The sequence below is a fragment of the Pristiophorus japonicus genome, chromosome 21 (genome assembly GCF_044704955.1).
Source record: "Pristiophorus japonicus isolate sPriJap1 chromosome 21, sPriJap1.hap1, whole genome shotgun sequence".
Lineage (NCBI taxonomy): Eukaryota > Metazoa > Chordata > Chondrichthyes > Pristiophoridae > Pristiophorus > Pristiophorus japonicus.
This window is the reverse complement of record NC_091997.1, coordinates 71,150,988-71,176,886: the sequence shown is the minus strand read 5'-3', so window position 1 is coordinate 71,176,886 and position 25,899 is coordinate 71,150,988. Positions and strand designations below refer to the sequence as shown.

The following is a 25,899-nucleotide window of genomic DNA, read 5'->3' as shown; positions in this document are numbered from 1 at the left end:
TTATGCAAATATACAGTGACTACACAGAGAGTATATCTATAGTCTACATATATAACCGAACCTTGTTTGATTCAGATAAATAAAGTCTTGCATTGGTATAGCACCTTTCACGACCGTGGGACCTCCCAAAGCGCTTGACAATAAAGTACTTTTTTGGAAGCGCAGTCACTCGTGATGTAGGAAATGCTGCGGCCACTTTGTACACAGCCAGCTCCTTGATAATCTGAGCAGGTAATCTGTTTTTATTGTGATGTTGATTGAGGGATAAGTATTGGCCAGGCCACCGAGGATAACTCCCCTGCTCTTCTTCAAAATAGTGCCATGGGATCTTTTGCATTCACCAGAGAGAGCAGACGGGGCCTTGGTTTAACATCTCATCCAAAAGATGGCACCTCCGACAGTGCAGCGCTCCCTCAGCACTGCACTGGGAGTGTCAGCCTAGATTTTTGTGCTCAAGTCATGTGGCAAAGAGACAATATATAAAATGTCTGCTTTGCTTCCCCAATGACCGAGTTCAAGGTTGCCTTAACTGTTGCCCCCAAGTCCTGACAATCTGGCCGACAAAGTTCAGGCAGCTCAGTCGGACTTGCGCTTCTATTTCTAATTTGCTGGTTTTTCTGCTTTGAATTTGGTCGATCCTGCCCCCGGTTTTTACCGATTTATTGGTGGCTGTATCCTACATCAGAACATCTGGCAACAGCAACTTCAGACATGCTATGTAAAGTCATGTCCCTGCAGTACAATTCACACGAGGCACATACTGAAGTCAAGGTCACTCAGGACCTGCACCTTTATTACACAGCTCTTGAATGCCACACTTGCCTGAGACCTGTCCTTAAATACCTGTCTGGGACAGGTATCCAGTGTCTCCTGCAAGTGCACCCCTGGTGGTAAGGTAAGCTTGTGGTTACAGGTCATCTCTGGTTACAGTCATGTATAGCATGGTAAGATACAGTTATGTACAGTAGTGTGAGATACATGACATGCTAATTAACGGGACCATAGGATTAAGCTTTTTTTGCTGGCTCCATGGTGCACATGACAGGCCCTACAAGAGCAAAAAGCTTGGCCACCCTCTGACTTTGCGGCCAAATGCAGTGCCAGGCACAGTGTTGGCTCGTACAGAGCAGGTTGCAATGGGGTGTGGTAGCATAATGGTTCTGGTACAGCACTAGTAATCCAGAAGCTTAGACTAATGATCCAGAGACGTGAGTTCAAATCTCATCATGGCAGCTGGGGAATTTAAATTCAATTAAGTGAACAAACCTGGAATTAAAAAGCTAGTGCCAGTAATTGCTTTGTTGTAAAAACCAATCTAGTTCGCTAATGTCCTTTAGAGAAGAAAATCAGCCGTCCTTACCCGCTTTGGCCGATATGTGACTCCAGACCCACAGCCTTGTGGTTGACTTTTAACTGCCCCCTGACCCAGCAAGCCGCTCAGTTGTCGCAAACTGCTCGAAAGGCGGCACCTCCGACAGTGCAGCACTCCCTCTGCACTGCACTGGGAGTGTCAGCGAGGAGGGGGGAACATTGAAATCAAAGAAAATTGAGGGGGTGGGGGGGGAAGTTCTTAGATTGGCAACAATAATAGTTTTAGCGAAATGGCATTGACTGAATAGGTTTTATATTCACATCAATCTGAAACTGATTACAGCTAATCAAATTAAAGAAAAATACTGACTGAACATGTAATTTGTGAACTTCCCGGTATAAAGATGTCACGGAAAAGACATTGGAGTTTAATACCCTCTGGCAGTGCACTGGTTAACGCACTCACATAAATTGCTTTGAGTGCTGTTTTAATGAAATCATTGCTCTGTTTAAAGTAAGCGGGTTATTGATTGCATTAAATCAGCTCGCTGAGGAACTGTACACAAACGCATGATCGGAGGAAATGGAATCCCTGCAAAATAAACCTTTTTGTCTCCTGAACTGATTCATCCCAGTTTTCCAAACATACTTGGAAGAGTTCATGCACAGTCTCAGTGCGACAGGATTATACAGAGCCCGTATGTTTTTAGTCCAACTCTGACTCCCTTCATTAGTTAAACTGTTTGAACCGTGACAATATTTGGATGGCCGTCAGGTTTGCTTGACTTTGTAGTCCTTGATGTTCTAATGATGCATGCAAGGGGCCTTCTCTGTATGGTTTCCAAGATTGTTGGGGGTTTTTTTATCAGCCTCTTACACAGATACGCCCTGCTGTCTTTAAGTCAGATATGAAATTAACTAATCTGATTTTCCCTAAAATGGATAAATCATGAAGACAGGTTGCACAGACTAGGCTTGTGTAGAAGATTAAGGGGTGATTTGATTGAGGTATTTAAGCTGATCAAAGGAGCTGATAGCATGGATAGAGAGAAATGATTTCCTCTGATGGGGGAGTCCAGTAACAAGGGGCATAACTTTTACATTATGGTTAGGCCGTTCAGGGGTGATGTCAGAACGCACTTCTTCACGCACAGGGTAGTGGAAATCTGGACTGCTCCTCCCTAAAAAGCTGTTGAGGCTGGGGTCAGGGGCCCAGGGGCAGCACGGGCCCAGCCCACACTGCGATATGTGTGCGCACTCGGTCCGTGCAGCAGAGCTGGTCTCCAGTCGTCCTGATTAACCCTTGCCACTGGACCAAGACCGAGCTCTGTCAAGCCCTTGTGGTGACTGGTGTGCAACGGCCACCCCACGTTAAAAAAATCCACGCACAGGCATCTTCCACCCTTCAGGATGTAGTTCGGGTCCTTCATTGAAACAGCTGTGAACTCATCCTTTTTTGGGCATGGAAGCAAGTCTTCCTCGCCTCGAGGGACCACCTACGATGAATTGAAAACTTCCAAACTGAGATCGATAGATTTTTTGTTCGACAAGAGTATTAAGGGTTATGGACCCAAGGCGGGTTAATAGAGTTAAGATACAGATCAGCCATGACAGAATCATCGGAACAGGGTCGAGGGGCTGAATGGCCTCCTCCTGTTCTGATGATTCCTTATTCCGTGTGTTTTTGGTGTATGTGTGTTAAATCGATGAGAGCAAAAAACAGGGGTGATGAGGAGAATTTTATTTATCTGGCGAGTGGTTAGGATCTGGAACGCGCTGCCTGAAAGGGTGGTGGAGGCAGACTCGATAGTAACTTTCAAAAGAGAATTGGATAAATACTTGAAAAGGAAAAAAGTTGCAAGGCTGCGGAGGAGAGAGCAGGGGGAGTGTGGGACGAATTAGACAGCTCTGTCAAAGAGCCAGCACAGGCACGATGGAATGAATGGCCTCCTTCGGAGCTGTTTGATTCTGCACGGGTACAGGGAAGAAGTCAGTGATGGATTTCCAGCGGCCAAAGAGATTAAGTTGAGCGGGGCCCTCAATAGCCACGACATGATAAATGAACTCCAGCTTCTAGCTGACCACCGTGGCATTGCTCATAGAAACATAGAAAATAGGTGCAGGAATAGGCCATTCGGCCCTTCGAGCCTGCACCACCATTCAACTGACCATACAATTTCAGTACCCCACTCCTGCTTTCTCTCCATACCCCTTGATCCCTTTAGCCGTAAGGGCCACATCTAACTCCCTTTTAGAATATATCTAACGAACTGGCCTCAACAACTTTCCATGGTAGAGAATTTCACAGGTTCACAACTCTCTGGGTGAAGAAGTTTCTCGGACCTAAATGGCTTACCCCTTATCCTTAGACTGTGCCCTCATCATTAGTCTGGGGTTCACAGCATGCTTGCGATATTTAGCTGCTAAATCGCAGCTGAGATTAACCTGGCCTGTCCCTTTAAGACTACTGCTCAAGCCCACATAGAAACATAGAAACATAGAAAATAGGTGCAGGAGCAGGCCATTCAGCTCTTCTAGCCTGCACCGCCATTCAATGTGTTCATGGCTGAACATGAAACTTCAGTACCCCCTTCCTGCTTTCACGCCATACCCCTTGATCCCCCGAGTAGTAAGGACTTCATCTAACTCCCTTTTGAATATATTTAGTGAATTGGCCTCAACTACTTTCTGTGGTAGAGAATTCCACAGGTTCACCACTCTCTGGGTGAAGAAGTTTCTCCTCATCTCGGTCCTAAATGGCTTACCCCTTATCCTTAGACTGTGACCCCTGGTTCTGGACTTCCCCAACATTGGGAACATTCTTCCTGCATCCAACCTGTCCAAACCCGTCAGAATTTTAAACGTTTCTATGAGGTCCCCTCTCACTCTTCTGAACTCCAGTGAATACAAGCCCAGTTGATCCAGTCTTTCTTGATAGGTCAGTCCCACCATCCCGGGAGTCAGTCTGGTGAATCTTCGCTGCACTCCCTCAATAGCAAGAATGTCCTTCCTCAAGTTAGGAGACCAAAACTGTACACAATACTCCAGGTGTGGCCTCACCAAGGCCCTGTACAACTGTAGCAACACCTCCCTGCCCCTGTACTCAAATCCCCTCGCTATGAAGGCCAACATGCCATTTGCTTTCTTAACCGCCTGCTGTACCTGCATGCCAACCTTCAATGACTGATGTACCATGACACCCAGGTCTCGTTGCACCTTCCCTTTTCCTAATCTGTCACCATTCAGATAATAGTCTGTCTCTCTGTTTTTACCACCAAAGTGGATAACCTCACATTTATCCACATTATACTTCTTCTGCCACGCATTTGCCCACTCACCTAACCTATCCAAGTCACTCTGCAGCCTCATAGCATCCTCCTCGCAGCTCACACTGCCACCCAACTTAGTGTCATCCGCAAATTTGGAGATACTACATTTAATCCCCTCGTCTAAATCATTAATGTACAATGTAAACAGCTGGGGCCCCAGCACAGAACCCTGCGGTACCCCACTAGTCACTGCCTGCCATTCCGAAAAGTACCCATTTACTCCTACTCTTTGCTTCCTGTCTGACAACCAGTTCTCAATCCACGTCAGCACACTACCCCCAATCCCATGTGCTTTAACTTTGCACATTAATCTCCTGTGTGGGACCTTGTCGAAAGCCTTCTGAAAGTCCAAATATACCACATCAACTGGTACTCCTTTGTCCACTTTATTGGAAACATCCTCAAAAAATTCCAGAAGATTTGTCAAGCATGATCTCCCTTTCACAAATCCATGCTGACTTGGACCTATCATGTCACCATTTTCCAAATGCGCTGCTATGACATCCTTAATAATTGATTCCATCATTTTACCCACTACTGAGGTCAGGCTGACCGGTCTATAATTCCCTGCTTTCTCTCTCCCTCCTTTTTTAAAAAGTGGGGTTACATTGACTACCCTCCACTCCATAGGAACTGATCCAGAGTCAATGGAATGTTGGAAAATGACCGCAATTTCCAAGGCCACCTCCTTAAGTACTCTGGGATGCAGTCCATCAGGCCCTGGGGATTTATCGGCCTTCAATCCCATCAATTTCCCCAACACAATTTCCCGACTAATAAAGATTTCCCTCAGTTCCTCCTCCTTACTAGACCCTCTGACCACTTTTATATCCGGAAGGTTGTTTGTGTTCTCCTTAGTGAATACTGAACCAAAGTACTTGTTCAATTGGTCTGCCATTTCTTTGTTCCCCGTTATGACTTCCCCTGATTCTGACTGTAGGGGACCTACGTTTGTCTTTACTAACCTTTTTCTCTTTACATACCTATAGAAACTTTTGCAATCCGCCTTAATGTTCCCTGCAAGCTTCTTCTCGTACTCCATTTTCCCTGCCCTAATCAAACCCTTTGTCCTCCTCTGCTGAGTTCTAAATTTCTCCCAGTCCCCAAGTTCACTGCTATTTCTGGCCAATTTGTATGCCATTTCCTTGGCTTTAATACTATCCCTGATTTCCCTAGATAGCCACGGTTGAGCCACCTTCCCTTTTTTATTTTTACGCCAGACAGGAATGTACAATTGTTGTAATTCATCCATGCGGTCTCTAAATGTCTGCCATTGCCCATCCACAGTCAACCCCTTAAGTATCATTAGCCAATCTATCTTAGCCAATTCATGCCTCATACCTTCAAAGTTACCCTTCTTTAAGTTCTGGACCATGGTCTCTGAATTAACTGTTTCATTCTCCATCCTAATGCAGAATTCCACCATATTATGGTCACTCTTCCCCAAGGGGCCTCGCACAATGAGATTGCTAATTAATCCTCTCTCATTACACAACACCCAGTCTAAGATGGCCTCCCCCCTAGTTGGTTCCTCGACATATTGGTCTAGAAAACCATCCCTTATGCACTCCAGGAAATCCTCCTCCACCGTATTGCTTCCAGTTTGGCTAGCCCAATCTATGTGCATATTAAAGTCACCCATTATAACTGCTGCACCTTTATTGCATGCACTCCTAATTTCCTGTTTGATGCCCTCCCCAACATCACTACTACTGTTTGGAGGTCTGTACACAACTCCCACTAACGATTTTTGCCCTTTAGTGTTCTGCAGCTCTACCCATATAGATTCCACATCATCCAAGCTAATGTCTTTCCTAATTATTGCATTAATCTCCTCTTTAACCAGCAATGCTACCCCACCTCCTTTTCCTTTTATTCTATCCTTCCTGAATGTTGAATACCCCTGGATGTTGAGTTCCCAGCCCTGATCATCCTGGAGCCACGTCTCCGTAATCCCAATCACATCATATTTGTTAACATCTATTTGCACAGTTAATTCATCCACCTTATTGCGGATACTCCTTGCATTAAGACACAAAGCCTTCAGGCTTGCTTTTTTAACACCCTTTGTCCTTCTAGAATTTTGCTGTACAGTGGCCCTTTTTGTTCTTTGCCTTGGGTTTCTCTGCCCTCCACTTTTCCTCATCTCCTTTCTGTCTTTTGCTTTTGCCTCATTTTTGTCTCCCTCTGTCTCCCTGCATAGGTTCCCATCCCCCTGCAATATTAGTTTAACTCCTCCCCAACAGCACTAGCAAACACTCCCCCAAGGACATTGGTTCCGGTCCTGCCCAGGTGCAGACCGTCCGGTTTGTACTGGTCCCACCTCCCCCCACCTCCAATGCCCCAAGAATTTGAATCCCTCCCTGCTGCACCACTGCTCAAGCCATGTATTCATCTGCGCTATCCTGCGATTCCTACTCTGACTAGCACGTGGCACTGGTAGCAATCCCGAGATTACTACTTTTGAGGTCCTACTTTTTAATTTAGCTCCTAGCTCCTTAAATTCTTTTCGTAGGACCTCATCCCTTTTTTTACCTATGTCGTTGGTACCAATGTGCACCACGACAACTGGCTGTTCTCCCTCCCATTTCAGAATGTCCTGCACCCGCTCCGAGACATCCTTGACCCTTGCACCAGGGAGGCAACATACCATCCTGGAGTCTCGGTTGCGTCCGCAGAAACGCCTATCGAATCCCCTATCACTATCGCGCTCCCAATCTTTTTCCTGCCCTCCTTTGCAGCAGAGCCACCTACGGTGCCATGAACTTGGCTGCTGCTGCCCTCCCCTGATGAGTCATCCTCCCCAACAGTACTCAAAGCAGTGTATCTGTTTTGCAGGGGGATGACCACAGGGGACCCCTGCACTATCTTTCTTGCACTGCTCTTCCTGCTGGTCTTCCATTCCCTATCTGGCTGTGGATCCTTCTCCTGCGGTAAGACCAACTCACTACACGTGATACTCATGTCATTCTCAGCATCGTGGATGCTCCAGAGTGAATCCACCCTCAGCTCCAATTCCGCAACGCGGACCGTCAAGAGCTCGAGGCGGATACACTTCCCACACACGTAGCGCCCAGGGACACCGGAAGTGTCCCCGAGTTCCCACATGGTACAGGAGGAGCATATCACGTGACCGAGCTCTCCTGCCATGTCTTAACCTTAGATACACTTAAATTGGTAATAACAATGTTACAGTTCACTTACTGATATAAAAAAGAAAAGAAAAGCTACTCACCAATCACCAGCCAATCACTTGCCCCATTGGCTGTGACGTCACTTTTTGATTACTTTCTACTTCTATTTTGCTTTCTCTCCCGCTGTAGCTGCACCGGTACGCTGGCTCTCGATCTCCCGCTGGGCCTTTGATAGGTCGCTCCCCTCTCACCAACTGCCGCTGGCTCTCGATCTCCCGCTGGGCCTTTGATAGGTCGCTCCCCTCTCACCAACTGCCGCTGGCTCTCGATCTCCCGCTGGGCCTTTGATAGGTCGCTCCCCTCTCACCCACTGCCGCTGGCTCTCGATCTCCCGCTGGGCCTTTGATAGGTCGCTCCCCTCTCACCCACTGCCGCTGGCTCTCGATCTCCCACTGGGCCTTTGATAGGTCGCTCCCCTCTCACCAACTGCCGCTGGCTCTCGATCTCTCGCCCAATACTAGACTCCAGAAACAAGTGCTCTACTCAGAGCTCCGACACAGCAAGCGAGCCCCAGGTGGGCAGAGGAAACGCTTCAAGGACACCCTCAAAGCCTCCTTGAATACGTGCAACATCCCCGCCGACACCTGGGTGTCCCCGGCCCAAGACCGTTCAAAGTGGAGGAGAAGCATCCGGGAAGACGCCGAACACCTCGAGTCTCTTCACCGGGAGCACGCGGAAGCCAAGCGCAAACAGCGGAAGGAGCGCACGGCAAACCCAAGCCCCCCACCCACCCGTCCCTCCAACCACCGTCTGCCCCACCTGTGACAGAGACTGTAGGTCCCTCATCGGTCTCATCGGTCACCTGAGAACTGGTGTTAGTGTGGAAACAAGTCATCCTCGACTCCGAGGGCCTGCCTCAGAAGAAGATGAAATTTTAATTTGTTTGCTCAAGTACACCTGGTGGGGGAAGTGATTTAAACAGGAACATCCTGAGGTCAATTTTCATTAAATTCATTTTTTTTAATGTATTCGCTCACAGGCTGTGGGCGTCGCTGGCAAGGCCGGCATTTATTGCCCATCCCTAATTGCCCCTTGAGAAGGTGATGGTGAGCCGCCTTCTTGAACCGCTGCAGTCCGTGTGGTGAAGGTGCTCCCACACAGTGCTGACTTTATCGTAGCGGTTTTGGTACAACTGAGTGGCTTCCTGGGCCACTTCGGAGTTAGCCACATTGCTGTGGGTCTGGAGTCACGTAAAAGCCAGACTGTGTACGGACGGCAAATTTCCTTCCCTAAAAGAACATTAGTGAATGAGATGGGTTTTTAAGACAATCCGGTAGTTTTATTTAATTAGCTGAATTTAAATCCCACATGTGCCTTGGTGGGATTTGATATCGTGTCCCTGGATCATTAGCCCAGGCCCGTTGGATTACTAGTTCAGTGACATAGGGCTCGATTTTGCCCAAGCCCGTTTTCTGGCATATTGCCAGAGTTACGCTGGGTTTTTAGATCCATAAATGCACCAGAAATTGTTGTACTAACTTTCCCCGATCTTTATACTGCAATCCGGGATGCGCAGCGTGGCCAGTCACCCCGGGGGCGGTGGAGCCTGCTGTCTGCGCCGAAAAACGCAGTCGGGCCTTCTGCGCATGCGCAAGAATTTGTTTTTTTACGTTTTCGACGTCGCTGCAATGGATGCGCATGTGCAGTACAGCTCCGAGTTGGCAATCGAGAGGCCTCCAGACCGGGACCAGGGGCGCAGCAACTTAAGGTAAGTGCGTATTTTTTTATTTCTATTCTACAGGGCTTACAGAGGAGCGCTCCCTCCCCCGCAGTCCCTGGCCCCGAGTGCCTTCCCCGTCTGTTCCGCTCCCCGCCCCAGGCCGAAGGGCCTCCGATTTACTTACCCGCGCCGATTTCTTTAACTCTCCGCAAGGGTTTTCTGCTGGCCTAAGCAGAACTGGAGTAACTCTCAGCTGGTCAAAGTTCCCTCAATGGCCTCAATTGGCGCAGGTGGCTGGTTACGCCCCCTTTGGATGAAAAAAAAAACTTACCTAAAAAAAAAAATCGTAATTAAATGAGTTACGCTGGTGCAAATTGATTGGGGAAACTGGGGATTTTTAAGTTAGGCCAGAAAAAGCAGCCTGCTCCAAAAAAAACGGCACAAATCACTAGAGAAAATTGAGCCCATAACCACTATGCTACCGTAGCCCTTGATGAGGGATGTTTCTGTCGATTGGTAGCTGCTCTGGCCTCTGCTTTGGTGGGCGATTACTCAGGTCAGAAAACCCAGTGGGAGGTGATTGTTTTTTTTTTTCTGACACCGAGCACCTTCGGCCGTGTGAGGTGTGGAGCCTTCACGTAAAAAAAACCTTCCCGTGGGGTGCTCCTGGGAGCGGCCGTCAAGCAGAAAGCAGGGGAGAAGTTCCGGGAGACGAGCGAAGGCACAGTCAGAGAGGGTTTGAGGAAGCTTTCACAAGGGAGGCGGGAGATTGGAGAAGGCCAAGAGGTGCATTGCCCAATATATAATACAGGAAATGTTACTCATGCGAATTCTCAGTCCACTCACTGTCCCACACACCAACAACTTCCTAAAAAAAGACATCTAACTTTGTTCGCATAGGCCTTATTTGGTGTCTCTCAAGGGTGGACTTGTCTTCATGCATGGCAGAAGTTGCCGACATACGTTCTTGTCTAATATATCTTACTTAGGCATCAAGATACCACGTTAAGATTCTTATATTTGTGTTGCCTTGTTTTTACTGGACTGGAGAATGCGACCATTAGCTGTAACTATGCCTTTGGGTCCAAGTCACTCCCATTTTTTGGACGGCTGATGTTCACCCAGCTGAGTCAACCATTCTGTCATTGAATAAGCATCTGGTTTTGTTTTTAAAATTAGGAACAGATGTAAGTTTGTCCCAACGTCGGCATTATCGCCAGAAGTCCGCTAACCCACAAGGAGCCCGTGAGCAATCCTGCACCAGACATCATCTTACTCTGCGGCACATGACTCCTGCCTGCTGATGAGTGGTTTAGCTCCGAACCCCAGCTTTCATAGCAGGTGGAATGTTGGTGGCTTTGTAATGCTGCAGCTCTGCTATACAGTGTCAGCCATGGCTCAGTGGGCAGCACACTTGCCTGAGTCAGAAGGTTGTGGGTTCAAGTCCCACTCGCAAAATTAAGCACAAAAAATTCCAGGCTGACAGTGCAGTGCTGAGGGAGTGCCGCACTGTCGGAGGTGCCGCCTTTCGAATGGAACATTAAACCGAGGCCCCGTCTGCCCTCTCAAGTGGACGTAAAAGATCCCATGGCACTATTTCGAAGAAGAGCAGGGGAGTTATCCCCGTTCCCCTGGTCAATATTTATCTCGCAATCAACATAACAAAAAAACAGATTATCTGGTCATTATCTCATTGCTGTTTGTGGGAGCTTGCTGTGCGCAAATTGGCTGCCGCGTTTCCCACATTACAACCGTGACTACACTCCAAAAGGTACTTCATTGGCTGTAAAGCGCTTTGAGACATCCGGTGGTCCTGAAAGGCATGGGCAGGTCCTGCAGGAGCAGCAAGGTCGGGGCGAAGGAGTGGCGAGAGATTGTAGAGGGATGTGATCGGAGCTCGGGAGAGGCGTGAGTTCGGGGCCCAGAAGAAGCGAGGGCCCAGGGGCAGCACGGGCCAGCCCACACTGTGCGATATGTGTGCGCACTAGGTCCGTGCAGCAGAGCTAGTCTCCAGTCGTCTTGGTTAACTCTTGACATTGGACCAAGACCTGGCTCTGTCAAGCCCGTGTGGTGGCTGGTGTGCAAATCCACGCACAGGCATCTTCCACCCTTCAGGATGTAGTTCGGGATCTGGAATATTAGGTCCTTCATTAAAACACCGATGAACTTTTTGGCGTAGCAGCAAGTCATCCTCGACTCGAGGGACTGCCTCTGATGATGATATAAATGTAAGTCTTTCTTTCTTTCTAGAGTAACAGTTGTGTTTCAGATCTTGTGATGAAGAATTATTTTCGTTTACTGACTTTAAAGCACTTTGGGACATCCTGAGGTCAAGAAAGGCGCTATATAAATGCAAGTTTTCTTGCGCTGTTACACTGCAGGTACAGGTGTTAGTTTGAGGATGTGTAGCTCTCAGTGCTGAGGGATATGACTGGCTCTGCAGCAAGTCTCTGGCCAAGCTCTTCTGTGCCTCATACTACATCTCCTGCGTCAATGTGAAAATCATATGACATCCATAGAAAATCTGTAGTTTATCTAAGCGATTACAAAGACCAGATTGTGCGTGATTTGTCTATTGAGAGAGAGAGAGAGAGAGCCAGAAGCATTGCTTGCTATTCTAGAGCAGATGGTAAATCAGATGTTCTATTGTGAACTGATAAAAATCATCTTCCATTGTTATTCTCAACAGATTCTAATAGCGTTTTTTTGATGAGATTTTTGTGTGCCATCAGATACTGAAAATGTCAACATTCCAAACATCTGTGTATGATTAAAAAATCTTGCATAAGGCAGTCAATTCCTCTCCACAAATCTGAACTCCTTTTGCCGTGCCCTTTGATCAATCTTTGAAGTCAACACTTCCCATTCAGTTTTCCTATGTCAACTGTCACAGTGTAGTTACAGGCTCTGAACACTAGGTGGTTCTGTGGAGCAGGGTTCGAAAGTCTCTCTCCCAACTCTGGTACTGTCTTTAGATATAAATATTGGATTAACTTTCTGTGAGCAATGACTCAAGCTGGTAAACTGAAAGAATTCTTCATAGCAAGATCTTAAACATAACTGTTACAGCTTATTGGAATATGTCCATCTGTATTTTGTGTTTTCATAAGTATCTGTATATACACACGCTGAACATAATTGTTTTCTACCCTAAGTGCTAACTGAACACATCCCACCACTTGGAGAATTTGAACTGCAGTGACATACGTAGGCAAATACGGCAACCATTTGTACACAGCACGATCCCATGAACAGTAATGAGATGTATTATTTAACATGCCATTTTTTAGCAATGTTAGTTGAGGGATGCCCTTCAAATCGCGCCATAGGATCTTTAGCATCTACCTGACCCACCAGACCAGTTACCTCAGTTTAACTTCCAAACTGCAGCACTATACCGAAGAGTCAGCCTAGGTTCTACATTCAAGTCCTGGATTACAGGTTGAGCCTACAAGCTTCTGACTCTGACGCAAAAATGGCACTAATAGAGCCAACCTGAATCTCAATGTCGCCAACAGCAACAACTTGCATTCGTATAGTGCCTTTCATCCTAAGATGCTTCACAGGAGCGTTATCAGATCAAATTTGACACCAAGCCACATAAGGAGATATTAAGACCAAAAGCTAGGTTTTAAGCAGTGCCTTAAACAAGGAGAGAGAGGTAGAGAGACCTAGGGAAGGAATTCCAGAGCTTAAGAACATAAGAAATAGGAGCAGGAGTAGGCCATTTGGCCCCTCGAGCCTGCTCCGCCATTGAATAAGATCATGGCTGATCTGATCATGGACACAGCTCCACTTCCCTGCCTGCTCCCCATAACCCTTTACTCCCTTATCGCTCAAAAATCTGTCTATCTCCGCCTTAAGTATATTCAATGACCCAGCCTCCACAGCTCTCTGGGGCAGAGAATTCCATAGATTTTCAACCCTCTGAAAGAAGAAATTTCTCCTCATCTCAGTTTTAAATGGGCGGCTCTTTATTCTGTGACTGTGCCCCCTAGTTTTAGTTTCTCCAGGTCTGCTGAAGGCACGGCTACCAAAGGTGGGGTGCAGGAAAATGGGATGGTCAAGAGGCCAGAATTGGAGGATCGCAGAGTTCCTGGAGGGCTGAAGAAGATTAGAGAGATAGGGAGGGATGAAGCCATGGAGGGATTTGAACATAAGGATGAGAATTTAAAATTCCAGACCGAGAGCCAATGTAGGTCAGCGAGCACAGGGTCGACGGCTGAACGTGCCTTGGTGCAAGGTTTTTCAAAATGTATTATTTATTCGTTCAGGGTACGTGGGTGTCGCTGGCAAGACCGGCATTTATTGCCCATCCCAAAATACCCTCGAGAAGGTGATGGTGAGCCATCTTCTTAAACCGCTGCAGTCCGTGTGATGAAGGTGCTCCCACAGTGCTGAATTTGTCATAGCTGTTTGGTACAACTGAGTGTCTCGCTGGGCCATTTCAGGGGGCAATTAAGAGTCAACCACATTGCTGTGGGTCTGGAGTCACATATAGGCCAGACCGGGTAAGGGCAGCAGATTTCCTTCCCTGAAGGACATTAGGGAACAAATCCCCTGGGAGGACAGAATCATCAACATTAGCGTCCTCGACCAGGCCAACATCCCCAGCATTGAAGCACTGACCACACTTGATCAGCTCCGCTGGGCAGGCCACATCGTTCGCATGCTAGACACAAGACTCCCAAAGCAAGCGCTCTACTCGGAACTCCTTCACGGCAAACGAGCCAAAGGTGGGCAGAGGAAACGTTACAAGGACACCCTCAAAGCCTCCCTGAAAAAGTGCAACATCCCCACTGACACCTGGGAGTCCCTGGCCAAAGATCGCCCTAAGGGCGCTGAGCACCTGGAGTCTCATCACCGAGAGCATGCAGAAACCAAGCGCAGGCAGCGGAAGGAGCGTGCGGCAAACCTGTCCCACCCACCCACCCTTTCCCTCAACAACTATCTGTCCCACCTGTGACAGGGACTGTGGTTCTCGTATTGGACTGTTCAGCCACCTAAGGACTCATTTTTAGAATGGAAGCAAGTCTTCCTCGATTCCAAAGGACTGCCTATAATGATTGATTGATTGATTGGGTCATCATTACTGATATTGGTTTAATTTATTAAGTTAACTGAATTTAAATTCCCCAGCTGCTGAGGTGGGATATGAACACACATCTGTGCATTACTAGTCCAGTAACATAACTGTTATGTCTATGATGTACTTATGAATGACTCCACAAAGCAATGTGTTGTACTTGAACTGTAGTGACCTTGGACCTTTATTCCAAACTCCAGAGTGCTGTACCAGCGTGGTGGGCAGCCTTTTCTACAGGACCCTGCCACCAGGGCAGGAAACCCCCGGTCTCCACCAGTTGCACCCTCTAGTGGTGCCAGCATGTATGTACACGGTGTGAACCTTATTGATAGTACATCAGGTAAACAAGTCTCCATCTTATACAATCTCACAGTGACTACACATGGAGTACATCCATAGTCAGCATATACAACAATAACCACTATGCTACCATTCCCACAGTAGAATACACAGAGTTTTGGATGAGCTGAAGTGTGCGGAACTGGCACCATCCGTACTTCTTGTCTGTTTTTATTTGCTGTCAGGTGCTTCAGATTATAGAAGAGTTATAATAATTTAATGTGTAAATCTGGGAAATTTCTATAAAATACTCAATCTGATTCCACCAAACCCTTGGCTCTCACAGAAAAACTTGAGACTCTAGTTGACATGTCTGGCTTTCCAAGTTCTATTCCCAAAACCATGATACTGTTTGGCTCCCTTTCACGATGTAACCCAAACAATTGCTGTTTCAGCCAGTGAACTCCAGTGCATTCTTTGAACTCGGAAACAAAGGACGCAGCATCTTAATCCTCTTCCCAAACCCCAATGCAAGGACTTGATCTCTTGATCAGGCCTTCAGAGGCAGAAGATTGTGGGTTCAAGGTCCACATAAAATCTCTAGGCTGACACTCCCAGTGCAGTGCTGAGGGAGCGCTGCACTGTCAGAAGTGTCGGCTTTTGGATGAGACGTTAAACCGAGGCCCCGTCTGCCCTCTCAAGTGGACGTAAAAGATCCCATGGCACTATTTCGAAGAGGAGAAGGGAAGTTATCCCCGGTGTCCTGGGGCCAATATTTATCTCTCAATCAACATAACAAAAGCAGATTATCTGGTCATATAACGCTTAACTGCCTCTTAGTGACCAGCTGAGGAGATCTTCAGGCAGAAACCTGGCAGGTCTGTTATTCAGTGCCAGCCGTGGCTCAGTGAGCAGCACTCTCACTTTTGGGTCAGAAGTTTGTGGGTTCAAATCCTACTCCCGGGACTTGAATTAAAAAAAAATCTACAATGACCCAGCATCTTAATTCTCTTTCCTAACCCCAATGCAAAGACTTGATCTCTTAATCAGGTCATCTGAGGCAGAAGGTGATGGGTTCAAGTCCCAAATAAAAAATTTAGGCTGACACTCCAGTGCCGTGCTGAGGGAGTGCTGCACCGTCTTTTGGATGAAACGGTAAATCGAGGCCCCGTCTGCCTCTCGAGTGGACGTAAAAGTTATCGGTGTCCTGGGGCCAATATTTATCCGTCAATCAACATTAAAAAAAAACATGACCTGGTCATTATTGCATTGCTGTTTGTGGGAACTTGCTGTGTACAAATTGGTTGCCGCGTTTCCTACATTACAACAGTGACTTCACTCCAAAACTTCATTGGCTGTAAAGCGCTTTGAGACGTCTGGTGGTTGTGAAAGGCGCTATCTAAATGCCAGTCTTTCTTTCTGTGTAAAAGGGCAGCACAGTGGTGTCACCAATGTGGTTGTTTTTTTTAAGAAATCATGTTGGCAGCATGTGGAGGTTCACACGCCAGGAGTGGGTATCAGGAATTTGACCGCAGAGGTCAGTGTGCCCTGCGGGATTCATGGACGGACAACCCTACAAATGTGCTGACGTCTCTCCCCAAAGTCCTGACACCCTGGCACAGACCGCTGTGGGTCAACTACACAAACACGCAAAGTCTACCATCAGGTAGCAGGAGCGGTAAATTCCCCAGCACCGGTCGGCATTCCCTCAGCTTGGCCAGCCCAGAAACTCACCAAGAGAAATAACAATTTACAGGAGCAAGTCATGTGGTTCCCCATGTCATGTGGGATACTTAAAAGGGAAGGGTAAATACATTTTAAAATGGGGCACGACAAAATGTAAATGGAGTTCAATTCTGATTCTAGGGCAAAGAAAAGAAAGAATTTATATGTTACGACAACACCGTTCACAATCTCAGGCTGTCCCAAAGTGCTTTACAGCCAATTAAGTACTTTAGAATTGTAGTCAATGTTGCATTGTCGGAAATGCAAATTTAAGCACAGCAAGCTCCCACAAACAGCAATGTGATCACATCATCTGTTTTTTTAGTAGTGTTAATTGAGTGATAAATATTGGCCCAGGACACCGGGGATAACTCCCCTGCTCTTCTTCGAAATAGTGCCGCGGGATCTTTTACGTCCACCTGAGAGAGCAGACGGAGCCTCGGTTTAGCGTCTCATTCGACAGACGGCACCTCCGACAGTGCAGCACTCCCTCAGCACTGCACTGGGAGTGTCAGCCTAGATTCTGTGCTCAAGTCTTGGGAGAGAGATTTCAACCCACAACCTGCTGACTCAGATGCGAGGGTGCAGCCCACTAACAAAGGTTGGACTGCAGCAGTAACTCCTTACAGCAACAAACACATGCTGCATCGGTAAACTGACTTGGTACAAGAGAGTTAATGTATGGCACTTAGTGTAACGATACCAGTGGGCATGATTGAAGTCGTAGGTACGACATCGTTTTCATGCCTGAGTGGGGTCCTGAGGGGGGATCGTAGGACGTCCCCAGGGTCATCTGATTCCTGTCTGTCATCAGATCGCTGAATTTTCTCTTAAACTTACCAGCACATTGTTTCTATTGTTGTATACCAATATATATAAATGTAAATAAAAGCTTTTCCATATTAGTCCTGTTTCACTGTCATTTGCAAGTTAGGAGCGTGTTAATATGTCGGTAGGGTTTCCCTGGGAATCCATCAATATTTTCAGGAGGTCCCCCTCACAGAAATGATTGAAAACCACTCTCTCCAAGGCAGTGTAAATAATGAACTGCAGCAACAATAGCTTGGATTTATATCGCGCCTTTAATGTAGTGAAACGTCCCAAGACATTTCACAGGAGTGTTATGAGATAAAAGATTTGACCCCGAGCCGCACAAGCAGAAATTAGGGCAGGTGACCAAAGCTTGGTCAAAGAGGTAGGTTTTAAAGAGCGTCTTGAAGGAGGAGGGAGAGGTAGAGAGGGGGAGAGGTTTAGGGAGGGAGTTCCAGAGCTTGGGGCCTACGCAGTTGAAGGCACGGCCACCGATAGTTGAGCAATTATAATCAGGGATGCTCAAGAGGGCAGAATTAGAGGAGTGCAGACATCTCAGGGGGGTTGGGGGACTGAAGGAGATTACAGAGATAGGGAGGGGCGAGAGCCATGGAGGGATTTGAAAAGGAGGATGAGAATTTTTAACTCGAGGCGTTACTTAAACGCAGCCCAATTGAACTAATGAAGGAGAAAGTGAAGGAAACCCACAGAGAGGGCAGCCTGATGGAGGATTGGCATTGGTCCTCCCGTTACAATATAAACTGAGGTTGGTGGATGGAGAAAGCACACGAGATACAACAACTGGCCGACAGCCACGATATGCGAGGATTCTTCATCGCAGTCAAGGCCACCTATGGTCCAAACTCCCAAGGCCCCACCCCACTGCTGCCCAAGAATGGGGAAACGCTCATCAAGGACACCGAGGCTGTCAGGGCACGCTGGAAGGAGCACTTCGAAGATCTCCTTAATCGAGACTCTGCCTTTGACTCGAGTGTTCTCGATTCCATCCCGCAGCATGCGACCCGCCACCACCTCAGTGAGACCTCAACGTTGCACAAGGTAGGAAAAGTCATAAAACAGCTCAAGAACAATAAGGCTACAGGAGCGGATGGAATCCCTGCTGAGGCGCTAAAGTATGGCGGAGAGGTGCTGTTGGCGCAGATACATGACCTCATCTCTCTCATCTGGAGGGAGGAGAACATGCCGGGAGATCTCAGAGGTGCAGTGATCGTGACCATCTTTACAAAAGGGGACAAGTCCCACTGCGGCAATTACAGGCGAATCTCCCTGCTATCAGCCACTGGGAAAGTTGTCGCTAGAGTCCTCCTCAACCGACTTCTTCCCGTGGCCGAGGAGCTCCTCCCGGAGTCACAGTGCAAATTTCATCCCCTACGGGGCACAACGGACATGATCTTTGCAGCGTGACAGCTGCAGGAAAAATACAGGGAGCAGCGCCAGCCCTTATACATGGCCTTTTTCGACCTTACAAAAGGCCTTTGACACTGTCATCCGCGAGGATCTATGGAGCGTTCTCCTCCGTTTCGGATGCCCCCAAAAGTTTGTCAACATCCTTTGCCTGCTCCACGAAGACATACAGGCCGTGATCCTTACCAACGGATCCATCACAGACCCAATCCACGTCCAGGCCGGGGTCAAACGGGGCTGCATCATCGCTCCAACCCTCTTCTCAATCTTCCTCGCTGCCATGCTCCACCTCACTGTAAACAAGCTCCCCGCTGGAGTGGAACTAAACTACAGAACCAGTGGGAAGTTGTTCAAACTTCGCCGTCTCCAGGCCAGGTCCAAGACCACCCCAACCTCTGTCGTTGAGCTACAGTACGCGGATGACGCCTGCGTCTGCGCACATTCTGAGGCTGAACTCCAGGATATAGCCGACGTATTTACTGAGGCATATGAAAGCATGGGCTTTACGCTAAATATCCGTAAGACAAAGGTCCTCCACCAGCCTGTCCTCGCCGCACAGCACTGCCCCCAAGTCATCAAGATTCCCAGCACGGCCCTCGACAACGTGGACCATTTCCCATACCTCGGGAACCTCGTCAACAAAAGCAGACATTGATGCTGAGATTCAACACCGCCTCCAGTGTGCCAGTGCAGCCTTCGGCCGCCTGAGGAAAAGAGTGTTCGAGGATCAGGCCCTCAAATCTACCACCAAGTTCATGGTCTACAGGGCTGTAGTAATACCCACCCTCCTGTATGGATCAGAGGCATGGACGATGTACAGAAGATACCTCAAGTCACTGGAGATATATCACCAACGATGTCTCCGCAAGATCCTGCAAATCCCCTGAGAGGACAGGCGCACCAACATCAGTGTCCTCGTCCAGGCTAACATCCCCAGCATTGAAGCACGGACCACACTCGATCAGCTTCAGTGGTCAGGCCACATTGTCTGCATGCCAGACACAAGACTCCCAAAGCAAGTGCTCTACTCGGAGCTCCTTCACGGCAAACGAGCCAAAGGTGGGCAGCGGAAACATTACAAGGACACCCTCAAAGCCTCCCTGATAAAGTGCAACATCCCTACCGACACCTGGGAGTCCCTGGCCAAAGACCACCCTAAGTGGAGGAAGTGCATCCGGGAGGGCGTTGAGCACTTCGAGTCTCAACGCTGAGAGCATGCAGAAATCAAGCGCAGGCAACGGAAAGAGCGTGCAATAAACCAGTCCCACCTACCCCTTCCCTCAACAACTATCTGTCCCACCTGTGACAGAGTCTGTGGCTCTCATATTGGACTATTCAGCCACCAAAGAACTCACTTCAGGAGTGAAAGCAAGTCTTCCTCGATTCCGAGGGACTGCCTATGATGATGGTGAAAGGTTTGTGGGTCAGTCAGAAAAGCAGTAACAAACACTTATAAATCTGCACCAATAAAGAGATTGTGTGCTAGAGAGTTCATTCATGGCACCCAGTACAAAGAAAGAAAGAATAACTTTATATAGCGCCTTTCACAACCTCAGGACGTCCCAATGCGCTTTACAGCCAATGAAGTACATTTGAAGTAGAGTCACTTTTGTAATCACGGCCAACAGTTTGCGCACAAGCAAGTCCCACAAAAAGCAATGAGATAGTGACCAGATAATCTGCTTTCACTGATAAGTATGGACCCAGGACACCAGAGGATAACTCCCCTGCTCTTCTTCATAGCAGCGCCATAGGAACTTGTACGTCCACCTGAGAGGGCAGATGTGGCCTCAGTTAAACATCTCATCCGAAAGACGGCACCTCCGACAGTGCAGCGCTCCCTCAGAACTGCACCGAGTCTCAGCCTAGATTTTTGGAGTGGGACTTGAACCCACAGCGTTCTGACTCAGAGGCGAGAGTGTGCTGCAAACTGACCTGCGGCTAGCACGCCTCGCATCATTTTCCATCCATAATGGCACGGAATTTGCTGCAACGGCGATATCGGCGACAAACGCCAAACGTTAGAGCGTTATGCACCCCGATCCTCCAGCGGATAAATTACACCCCAATTTACGGAAGAACTGATTAGAATTTGTCACAGCGCACACAATGTATGGATCCTATCGCTAATGGTGCGTCAGGCCGGTCCAAATATCCAGACACTTATATAATACAGACCAAGATAAAGAGATAAAGAAAGACTTGCAAAAGATTACATCGGATATACGGTACAGAAACAGGCCATCCAGCCCAACCAGTCCATGCCGGCGTTTATGCTCCACTCGAGCCTCCTCCCGTCTTTCCTCATCTAAATCTATCAGCATAACCCTCTATTCCCTTCTCCCTCATATGCTTGTCCAGCCTCCCCTTAAATGCATCGATACTATTCGCTTCAACCATGAATGGTTTCAAAAATCATTTTGAACGTAACACGAGGATGAAATACAAGTGTAGGTATGGCTTTGACACTCATATTGGTAGAAACGTCAGGTGATGAATTAAGAGTAGAAGACATAAGATTGTATAACATTGAAGCACATTGGTTGAATGTTTTTGCCCGACATGTACATAAGAACCAGACAAGACAATTGTTCTCCCTCTAGCTGGTCCTAGGGAATAATATGGGCAGAATAAACTTCTTGTACACCATTCTGCTCCCTGCATCTTTCCTGTGCTAAAGTCAAAACCCATAGCTTCAGGTGTCAGCTGTGGTTCAGTGGGCAGCACACTCACCTCTAAGTCGGAAAGGTTGTGGATTCAAGTTCCACTCCAGGGTCTTGAGCCCATAAGTCTAGGCTAACACTGCAGGGGAGTGCTGAGGAAGTGCCGCACTGTCGGAGGTGCTGCTTTTCAGATGAGATGTTAAACTGAGGCCCTGTCTGCTCTCTCAGGTGGGCACTATTTTCGAAGAAGAGCAAGGGAGTTCTCTCCGGTGTCCATATTTATCCCTCTACCAACATCACTAAAACAGATTATTGGGTCATTATCATATTTCTGTGTGTGGGAGCTTGCTGTGCGCAAATTGGCTGCTGCGTTTCCCACATTACAATAGTGACTACACTCCAAAAGTACTTCATTGGCTGTGAACCTCTTTGGGATATTCTGAAAGATGCTATAGAAATGATAATGTGTATTCTCCATTTTCATTCAAAATTAAGTTAAAAATGTCTCCCCAGGCTGTCCAACTTTTAACTCCTGGCTTCGTGATGCTACTTGCAACCAGTACGAGTCTCAGCGGTTGGCAGTCAATGGGCTTTGGGACGGCTAATGCGACTCCTCAGTTGGAACACCAGGTTTGCGTCTAAGTCCGTTTCGCTTCGACGAGAAAGTGTAACTGGTCCACGAAACCCAGCAAGGCAACAAAAGCAGTCAGTCCTGTTGCTCGTTCCAGCCCACGTATTGTGCGACCAACGTATCTCATGCTGTATTCTCGTCAGCTGTGGTCCAGATGAGATGCGAAAGGCCCTCTTTTCATTTGTTCCCCCCCCCCCCCCCATCCCCCTAACCAAGGAAGAATTGAAAAAAGACTTGCATTTATATAACGCCTTTCACGACCACTGGACATCTCAAAGAGCTTTACAGCCAATGAAGTACTTTTGGAGTGTAATCACTGTTGTAATGTGGGAAACGCAGCAGCCAATTTGCGCACAGCAAGCTCCCACAAACAGCAATGTGATAATGACCAGGTCATCTGTTTTTTTTGTTACGTTGATTGAAGGATAAATATTGACCCAGGACACCGGGGATAACTCCCCTGCTCTTCTTCGAAATAGTGCCACAGGATTTCTTACGTCCACCTGACAGAGCAGACGGGGCCTCGGTTTAATGTCTCCTCCAAAAGACGTTCCGAAAAACCAAAAGAAATATGCCAAGTTCTCCTCACCTTAAACAAGTGGATGTCTCCCCAGTGGCCTTCGTGCACTGATACTCCAACGTGACGACATGATTCTCAGAGCATGATTCACTAATTGAAAGAATATGAAAGCATTAGCCAACACACATTGACTGTCAGAATGGAACCACTTTCTACAACTCGCATTCATTTTGCTTGGGTTATGTGCCAATTGTTTGAGAGACACCCGCTTAGTAAAAAAGGGGCACTTGGCAGAAATACATAATTCTGTTTTGGCCACTTCTAAAATAAAATGCAATGCAGTACAAAACATTACAAGTTTACTAAGTGCAACAATACACATTTTGTAAGTAAGGACAAAGCAGCCCGTCTGATTGGCACCACATTCACTCCCTCCACCACCGGCGCACCGTGGCTGCAGTGTGCACCATCTACAAGATGCACTGCAGCAACTCGCCAAGGCTTCTTCGGCAGCACCTCCCAAACCCACGATTCTTACACTATCCTGACTTGGGAATATATCGGCCGTTCCTTCATCGTCGCTGGGTCACACTCCTGGAACCCCCTCCCTAACAGCACTGTGGGAGCACCTTCACCACACGGACTGCAGCGGTTCAAGAAGGCGGCTCACCACCACCTTCTCAAGGGGCAATTGGGGATGGGCAATAAATGCCGGCCTTACCATCCCAGAAACTAATAAAAAATAATATCTTATATCTGTAAACTTTTAGAATCTCACGCAATTTTACAAATTAGTGTCGAACTTTGCACATCTTTGTGGCCACAGGTTGGAGTTCAGGCTGTCTCCTGATACTTTCCAGCGACTAAAATCAGAATTGGGGTTCAGAACGGGGAGGGGGGGTGTGGGGGGCACTCGAGTCCCAACCTGTGGAGACAGTCGTTTGGAAAGTCTACCCGGACTGAGGCTCTGCCTGCCGTCGGTCCAGGAACAGGCTCAAGAGGCAATGAGAAATATCTGGGAATTGAGAACAAGAACCCTTACCTCTGCGATTGTCCGCTCTGGGACGTGGAGAGAAGTTATAGCGCGCCGTATGAAAATATTTTATGCTACATAAAACGCACAAGTCTTTTCTGTCTTAACTCAAAAACATCAGTGCCTTCGTTAACTCTCGACTCCTGTCCCTATTGCCACATGTTAAAACTACAAGCGACCGTGCGATCGTGCAGTATAGCTGTAGATTCATTAACCCCTACCTTTCCAACTCTGCTCGCAGGACAGAAGAGCGACAAGCTGATGACAGTAACGTGAAGGCGAGAATCATTGCAACTCGCTCTCTGCAATTCATGTCTTTCCCAAATTCCAAAAATCCGCCGTTCGGGAGATGACACCCTGTGTGTGTGTGTGTGTGTGTGTGTGCGCCTTACAATTCCTGATTTCCTGTCGAATTAGTTCGGGGTGAGTAGGTGGCGGGGTGGGGGGAGGAGGAGAGAATTGGGGCGTTTGCAACTCAGGCAAGCCTCATTTTCCCCCCTCTCTCTCTCGCAGGACAGGGTAATGTGGAAGGAGCGACTGGCGAGACGGGAGGAGGGAATGCAAGAAAGAGAAAGTGGTTGGCGAGGAGCCTTTGCCTTAGCCTCCCAGTCCCAGGAAGTCCTCAGCCGGCGCCGCAGCTCAACAAGTCATTCGCCCTGTGCGGCCAACACCATGGGTCAGTTTCACTCCTGGGGTCAGTTTCACTCTTGGGGTCAGTTTCACTCCTGGGGTCAGTTTCAGTCTTGGGGTCAGTTTCACTCCCGGGGTCAGTTTCACTCCTGGGGTCAGTTTCACTCTTGGGATGAGTTTGACTCCTGGGGTCAGTTTCACTCCCGGGGTTAGTTTCACTCTTGGGGTCAGTTTCACTCTTGGGATGAGTTTGACTCCTGGGGTCAGTTTCACTCCTGGGGTCAGTTAGACTCTTGGGGTCAGTTTGACTCTTGGGATCAGTTTCACTCTTGGGGTCAGTTTGACTCTTGGGGTGAGTTTGACTCCTGGGGTCACCGACACTTGCAATTGACACGGCCAGACTTGCTTGACTCCCGCCCCGCTCCTCTGGTAAGATTAAGAGACAATTTGAAATGCTGGCAGACAGACTGTCCAAATGCAGGCACAAGATAACATCAGACCTGGAGTGAAACGGGTGTCTTCTGCCTGAGGGAGGGGAGAGGGTGCTGGAGGAGGAGGCAGGTCCCTTTATCAGCGAGAGTTTAGCACACAGCAGGGCACCAGAGATGTGAAGTTGAATGAAGCGAATCTATCTCCAGTTCAGGACCAAACGAGAGATGCCTGGCCGATTTCAAATGGTTGCTTCCAATATTAATTTTCTCCGGGAACTTACTGCGAAAGATGCATTTACATAAGAACATAAGAACATAAGAATTAGGAACAGGAGTAGGCCATCTAGCCCCTCGAGCCTGGTCCGCCATTCAACAAGATCATGGCTGATCTGGCCGTGGACTCAGCTCCACTTACCCGCCCGCTCCCCGTAACCCTTAATTCCCTTATTGGTTAAAAATCTATCTATCTGTGACTTGAATGCATTCAATGAGCTAGCCTCAACTGCTTCCTTGGGCAGAGAATTCCACAGATTCACAACCCTCTGGGAGAAGAAATTCCTTCTCAACTCGGTTTTAAATTGGCTCCCCCGTATTTTGAGGCTGTGCCCCCTAGTTCTAGTCTCCCTGACCAGTGGAAACAACCTCTCTGCCTCTATCTTGTCTATCCCTTTCATTATTTTAAATGTTTCTATAAGATCACCCCTCATCCTTCTGAACTCCAATGAGTAAAGACCCAGTGAGGAAGCATTCACCAGCAAGAAATGAGATGAAGATACCGTTTCCAAGTTCTTGAGCTCAGCATCAATACATCATCCGACTCGCTGCAAGTCTGATTGCGGGAAGCATCTCGAGTGTTTCAAGTCCAGGCAAGGTATATTGTGCACCAATGAGCGGCTCCCACCGTGTTCTCTACCAATAGGACCCCTCAGATACTTTGGCAGCACTATTTTAACGTCTCCCGCCAAACTAAAGTCTTACAACTCTTTTACGTTATAACTTTAAGTCAAGTGCATCCTTTGGTAAAGGGTCACAACTACCCTCCAACCACTGTCTGTCCCACCTGTGACAGAGACTGTAATTCACGTATTGGACTGTACAGTCACCTGAGAACTCACTTTTAGAGTGGAAGCAAGTCTTCCTCGATTCCGAGGGACTGCTTATGATGATGAATG

At 47.8% G+C, this 25,899-nt stretch overlaps 1 protein-coding gene across 1 annotated transcript in view; it reads right to left on the bottom strand.

Moving 5' to 3' along the window:
• LOC139234107 (collagen and calcium-binding EGF domain-containing protein 1-like) overlaps nt 1-23,989 on the bottom strand; it is a 187,460-nt gene extending 163,471 nt beyond the window's left edge. Inside the window, exons 1-2 of the mRNA XM_070865049.1 lie at nt 23,888-23,989; nt 22,703-22,783 (exon numbers count right to left, since the gene is read on the bottom strand). Coding sequence (XP_070721150.1) covers nt 22,703-22,783; nt 23,888-23,979 — 173 coding nt within the window. The 5' untranslated portion in view covers nt 23,980-23,989. The remainder of the gene's footprint in view (nt 1-22,702; nt 22,784-23,887) is intronic.
• Nucleotides 23,990-25,899: the final 1,910 nt, after the last annotated feature.